The following is a 7,150-nucleotide window of genomic DNA, read 5'->3' as shown; positions in this document are numbered from 1 at the left end:
CGGTTTGGAACAACATGAAGGTGAGTAAATAGTGATCAGATTTTGAGATAATCAAAATGTGTCCTCTTATGGTGCATAATTCATCAGTGTAAGTTATTCTGAAAAAAATGTAAGAACTTCCTCCACCTTCTTTTCTCCAAAATATGATATTGCAATGACATTATATCCAAACATTTATTTTCCAGATGGATAAAATCAAATCTCTCCCCACATAATTTCTTACTGTATATTCTCTTTTTTACTGGAAAATGTTGCATTGACAGAATTAAATACTTTTTTTCAACAGCATTTTATGTCATTAATAATTTTGTGTTCTACATTTAATTGGAATTGAAGAGTCAAATACTTGAATTTGACCTTTTCTGTGTGTAGCCATGTCATGCTCAGACTCAATGGAGTATGCCGCTTGTCGAACCGGATGTTTGGAGCAGTGTGGACGGAGCCAGTTTAGTCCTGGTGACATGATGGGTGATGGTTTAATGAAGGGCAATGGATCAGTGTGCTTGAAAACTCCCACAGAAGGCTGTTTCTGCCCTGAAGGGTTGGTGTTAATGGGAGATAAGTGTGTAAGCAAAGAAACCTGCAGCCAGTGTGTGGACCACCATGGGAAAACTCACAAGGTATGTTGATTTTACCATTTAGTAAACATCTTGCCTTTATGATATTGCTATTGCCACCACTTTATAAAACCAATAAGCCTCTGTCAGTCTCCTGATTTTAGTGTGTGTGTGTGTGTGCACTTCAGTTTATGGAAAGCTGGAATCCTGAGGAAAACCCCTGTCTTCTGTGTGTGTGTCTGGATCAGCAGCGCATTAACTGCACAGCATTACCCTGCACCAACTCTAAAGGTAAAGACACAATGTGTATACATTGTCTCTCACTATTGCTCTCGTGCACTACACGATTAACAGCCTAATTTCTTGAAGTGGTTTCTCAATGTGTGTTGTCATGGCAACTGTTGCTGTGCTACAGCCCCAGAGTGTGGACAATGTGAGGTTCTTCGGGAGAAGACGGGATCTAAGTGCTGCCCTGAATATGAGTGTGGTGAGCTGAGAATACACATCTAACACAGAGAATCCAAAAATAATGTACATATATACTGTATATATATATATAATTTAATCAATAAGGTTGTGTAATCACTAAATTTTGTGCTTGAGTATGTATACATAACCGCGCCACACAGAGACATGCAGAATATGCAGACTTCATATTTAAACAGAAGTCTTTTTGTGCATTCATATTCAGACACTAGTCCATATTGTGATTTGATTACGTGTACAGCCCTACTTTTGATTTTTTCATCCAAAATTTGTCTTATACTGTAAAACCATTTTTATGACTGGATTCCGTGATTCGGTTTGCATTTTCTGCATCATAGTTCCCTAGATATGTTATGTTTTCACTACTCATACTCACAGATATGATGACATCTGATGCCACTACTACAATATAGTGTTGCTAATCTACTGTGTGTGTTTGTAGTGTGTGACCCGAACTGTAAGCAGTCAGATCCCCCTCACTGCGATCACGGGCTCAGTGTCGTCCTCACAAACCCTGGAGATTGTCTGCCAGTTTACCAGTGTGGTGAGAGCACACACACACACACACACACACATATTCTCATTTGTTTCACAAAGATGGTTTTCAATCACATCAATCTCTTTCACCGCCCTCTCTCAGTTTGCAAAAAGGATCAGTGTCCTGTGACAACAAAACCATCCTGCCCTGCATACAAGAAGCTGTCGGTCACACCGTCAGAGTGCTGCGATTCATATGAATGTATGTGCTACTGTCAGAACATCACTCGCACCTGCCCCCCGGGTTACATCATGAAGACAACTGCCAATGATTGCAACTGCATAGAGGTCACCTGCACGCCCAATAAGGTTGGCATGCTTTAGCGCTCTCGCTGCGCATGTGTTATTCACTTGCCCTTGCAGCTCCATGTCCTGATGAGTGTACTCTGCAATCAGCATGTAATCAACTATTTATATGTGCAGGTGTGTGTGGTGGGCACTGTGGTCTACCAGGTGGGTAGCGGGTGGGATGAGAAGTGTAAAACCTGCACCTGCACGGAGCAAGCAGACAGACAGACCGGCCTGCATATCGCTCAGTGTGTGGACCCCGTCTGCAACCAGATCTGTCCTCTGGTACGTCCTACAAAACTTAGTTTCTATCTTTCTGTTTGAAAAATATCACCGCCCTGCATCATATTTGCTGGATTAAACCCAATAGTTGTTTCTTTTTAATTTTAGGGGAACTTTTGAAAATGGACTGCTTTTGTTATTTTGATAAGTGCATTAATAATGATACATATGCTGTATATTATTTTGCTGTATATATTATTCTTATTTTGTGAAAAAAAAACTGTCATGGAATGTTTTTATTAATATTTTTTTTTAAATCAGCATCCTCAAATGAGATATTAGGTATTTTTGCAAATCTAATTTTTTTCCCAAGATGCAGGGCTGCATATACATTTGTGAAATGTTATGAATTGTATTCATTTTTATGAACACTGAATATATTATAATGATCATAAGTCACTTTAAAAGATGACATGTAGTGGCATTTACAATGCACTTAACTTCTGTATTGTGACATGCTGTATGAATATTCATATGGACTAGATTTCATCAGTTTATGATATTATTATGCATACTTTCATAAGGGATTAATTACATCCTAACCTCAGGTATTATATTGTTCTGCACTTATGAATGGACAAAAACCATTAAAAGTGGTTTCATTCAAAGTCGCAATGAAATGGAAGTAAAAACTTATCTTTTCTTCCATATTTTGTCGTACATCCAAGTCAAATGGATTATTTGAAAACCAAAAATGAAGGGTGGGCACTTCCATTGGATGTTTATTGGATTTTGAGATGTGGGTGTTGCACTCAAAAATGGGATAAATAGGTAAGAACGAGACAGGGTTTAAGCTGGCTAAATGACTGGAGAAATCCGACATGCATCACCAGAGAGAAGTCTTTTATGGGAAGATTTGAGTTATTTAGATGTGACATTAACAAAAAAGTAAAAAAAATAAGAATGTGTGAATCATTCACATTAAGACCAATAACAAGCATTTAGAAAATAGACAGGTTGAATTTTCATTTCATGCTGGCAAGGCATGGTGGGAAATTTTGTAATATAACCCCATAGATTCCCATATAGTGACCAAAATATGATAGACTCTTTTGAATTTAGTCAGTAAACCTGTCTGGCACCTTAGCAACCAAATAAACAGGCAGCTACTCGCAACAGTACTTTGTTCAGAAAATGTCCAAATCTACGTAATATAATATCCCTCAACCCTTGATCATGTTAACAAGAGGAAACAATTTAAAAGTGAAGAAAAGCTATTACATTTTGATGAAAGAAACAAATACATTTTCCCTTACAATAACAGGCAGGGATGAGTCATGCACAATAAGTCCATGGACATTTATAGCTAAATAATAAGGGCTGATTTTGATTTCACATTGATTTTGTGTATGTAGGGAACCACATACTCTCACTCAGAGGACGAGTGCTGCGGTCACTGCCGTAAATCCAGCTGCGTGGAAGGAGTACGTTTGAGACAGGCGAGTATTTAATGTATTTTTCCTCCTACTCTCTGTGTTTGAATACTGCATTTACATCTGAAAGACATTCTCTTTAACTCCACATGTGTGCAGGTGGGAGAGCAGTGGGTGTCTCATGATGATGAGTCTTCATTTCTATGGAAACAGTCTCTAAAAAGGATTGTCAGCCCTGTATGTATGAATACAGTAACGTGTGTTTTGTTTTATAGGGATATACGCTGGAGCCCATACCTAATGCTTGCTGTGGCCGTTGTGTAGCAACTGAATGTAGCATCCGACGACCTGACAGACAGCTGGTCACTCTGAAAGTAATAAATATGTGCAGACAGAGTCATGGGTCAATGTCACAATAGCCAGAATAATCAGTGTGGAAGATACAGGTTTGAATCCCCCCTCTCACCAATAACTACCTCTACGTACCAATGAACATGGTTAATGGCCAAAAGAATAAAACAGCCATATGTTCACAAAGCTTAAGATCTGCAGCTTTGCTTGGAAGAACTGTTTCAAACATTTCACATGCACCCATGAAGTATATACACTACCATTTAAAATAAATACAAACTTTTATTCATCAAGTTGAATAAGAAAATGAGATGAAAAAAGACAGTCATTAAATATGACATGATGATGAGTCTTCATTTCTATGGAAACAGTCTCTAAAAAGGATTGTCAGCCCTGTATGTATGAATACAGTAACATGTGTGTTTTGTTTTATAGGGATATACGCTGGAGCCCATACCTAATGCTTGCTGTGGCCGTTGTGTAGCAACCGAATGTAGCATCCGACGACCTGACAGACAGCTGGTCACTCTGAAAGTAATAAATATGTGCAGACAGAGTCATGGGTCAATGTCACAATAGCCAGAATAATCAGTGTGGAAGATACAGGTTTGAATCCCCCCTCTCACCAATAACTACCTCTACGTACCAATGAACATGGTTAATGGCCAAAAGAATGAAACAGCCATATGTTCACAAAGCTTAAGATCTGCAGCTTTGCTTGGAAGAACTGTTTCAAACATTTCACATGCACCCATGAAGTATATACACTACCATTTAAAATAAATACAAACTTGTATTCATCAACTCCAACCCTAATCAAACACACCTGAACAAGCTAATCAATGTCTTCAGGATTACTAAGGCTATAGGCAGGGGAGTTTTTTTTCAGGGTTGGAGCTGAACTCTGCAGGACTGCGGCTCTCTAGGACCGAACTTGCCTACCCCTGTCCTAGACCAACATTGCTATCAAACGATTACATGCCAAACTCCATTCCTAATCCTAAATCTACCAAACCCTAAACACCAATCCAGGAACATATTCTACTTCTAATAAACCACATTTATTGTGTTGCACAATAATGAAAGTGAAACAATGTATTCTTTATCCACAGGGTAAAATAAGCCAGATTGGAGACACCTGCTGTGAGATGTGTAAGAACAACCACCAAAAACATCATTCATACATGCTGCTCACTTTATAAACTCCATCCTATGGCTGCACGATTAACTGAAATAAAACTGAAATCGCAATATGGATTAGTGAGATTATCAAAGACAGCCACTTAATTAAAAATATGTGACCCTGGACCACAAAACCAGTCTTAAGTCGCTGGGGTATATTTGTAGCAATAACCAAAAATACATTGTATGGGTCCAAATCATTGATTTTTCTTTTATGCCAAAAATCATTAGGATATTAAGTAAAGATCATGTTCCATGAAGATATTTTGTAAATTTCCTACTGTAAATATATTAAAACTTAATTTTTTATTAGTAATATGCATAAGAACTAAATTTGGACAACTTTTAAAGGCGATTTTCTCAATATTTAGATTTGTTTGCACCCTCAGATTCCAGATTTTCAAATAGTTGTATCTCAGCCAAATATTGTCCTATCCTAACAAACCATACATCAATGGAAAGGGCCTTATGACTGGTTTTGTGGTCCGGGGTCACATATGCATGTGTGTTTAAGAGTGAAGCGCATCACAATGTTCATTTACACACGAGCAGCTCATCATCATGTGTTTTTCAGCTTCTCAGAGCAGCTCGGTTCGCTGTAACTCATTTCCACACAAACTCCATTTCTGCTCTGAGTATGAGTTGCCCACTTTAACTTTCCAGACTTGTAATGAAATGCTCATCAACAAAAGAAAAGCTTCAAGTTAAATACAAATCAGAGGCTCCCCACAGTTTTGTCAAAATAAAATGTTGATGGTTTAACATTTTTAAATGAAATAATTAATACAAATGTTAGTATTGTAATTTTAGTTGAAATGTAAAATAAAATCAATATTATATATTTTTTCTTAGATACTTTTTTTTTTATCTTACAGTGAAATAGTGTGTGAATAATATTTCTTATTTTGTTTAGGGATTTTTATATATTATTATTATAATTATTGTATAGTGATATATAATCACATTTTGGTCAAATTGTTCCCTAAAAATAAGCACATCAAACCTGGATTCTTTTTTTTTTTATCACAATTTTTAATCAGAAAAAAATACTGCATTTCTCCCTAAAATCATGCAGCCCTACTTCATCCGACTGATCTGAACATGATGTGTGCATATGTCTGTTTAGGTACTGAGCCAGAATGCAGAAGGACTGTGGGTTTGCTAAATTACATTAGAGTGGATGACTGCCAATCAGAAGAAAAGATAGAACTCACTTACTGCGAGGTAAGTCGATACATTTTTATATTTTATTGCAACAATACCATGAAGCTATGTACGTATTATTTATCTGTCTTTTTTCTCACCCACAGGGAAAGTGTGGCAGCAAGTCTATGTACTCTCTGGACAAGCACAAGGTCGAGAGCGAGTGTGTGTGTTGCTCGGCTACAGGCACCGTGCCCATGAATGTTCCCCTGCGCTGCGCTAACGGCACACAAACACACCACCAAGTCCTTGCCGTCACTGGCTGCGACTGCATGTCACACGCCTGTTCGACTGACTGAAAGCAGACACACCCACTTGATAAAATAACATACAAGTGAAAAACTGCTCTAATACACTTTCATATATGCATCTACAGCCAGTATGTTGCTCAGTACAGTTTGCTCAGTGGAGTAACCGCTGATAATTGAGCACTTTATCATGCATTTCTGTTTTTATTTCAACATATAAACCATTAAGACTCATCATTAATCAATAAACAATCATTCCTGATTACTGCTTTCCCATTTTGCCACTAAACAATCTGTCTATACAAATATATTCTTGATCGTGAACAACTATTATGTGTGGTTGTAGTTTATGGGTGTTTATAGACTGACCTACAATAAAGAACAAGTACTCGACTTGTACCACTCGGTGGTGCTTTGGACAATTTAACTCATTTGTGGGAGAGCGTTCGTGTGCACAGAGAATACTGATCATCAGTCAATTATGTGAAGATCATCAGTCACCCTTGTGAAGGGTGTTGAAGGGTACAATTCACACATGTGGAGGACATAAGTCACACATCAAATACTTGTTATTCACTTGTCGGCCTCATGAAATATTGAGTAATATAAAGAAAAAACATTCCATGTATGGCATTTCTGCACA

The 7,150-nt window shown here is 37.7% G+C and overlaps 1 protein-coding gene across 1 annotated transcript in view; it reads left to right on the top strand.

Moving 5' to 3' along the window:
• The window catches only part of LOC107600553 (von Willebrand factor-like), a 34,281-nt gene extending 27,360 nt beyond the window's left edge, over positions 1–6,921 (top strand). Inside the window, 13 exon segments of the mRNA XM_016292489.1 lie at positions 373–620; positions 746–848; positions 973–1,044; positions 1,486–1,587; positions 1,684–1,889; positions 2,004–2,153; positions 3,506–3,589; positions 3,683–3,760; positions 4,310–4,437; positions 4,573–4,603; positions 4,987–5,026; positions 6,183–6,280; positions 6,367–6,921. Of these exon segments, the coding sequence (XP_016147975.1) occupies positions 373–620; positions 746–848; positions 973–1,044; positions 1,486–1,587; positions 1,684–1,889; positions 2,004–2,153; positions 3,506–3,589; positions 3,683–3,760; positions 4,310–4,437; positions 4,573–4,603; positions 4,987–5,026; positions 6,183–6,280; positions 6,367–6,558 (1,532 nt within the window). The 3' untranslated portion in view covers positions 6,559–6,921.
• The last annotated feature ends 229 nt before the right edge of the window (positions 6,922–7,150 follow it).

Source organism: Sinocyclocheilus grahami, unplaced genomic scaffold (assembly GCF_001515645.1).
Source record: "Sinocyclocheilus grahami isolate Dianchi unplaced genomic scaffold, SAMN03320097.WGS_v1.1 scaffold14.1, whole genome shotgun sequence".
Taxonomy (NCBI): Eukaryota; Metazoa; Chordata; class Actinopteri; order Cypriniformes; family Cyprinidae; genus Sinocyclocheilus; species Sinocyclocheilus grahami.
Note: the sequence above shows the minus strand (reverse complement) of the source record. Positions and strands in the feature narration are given on the sequence as shown.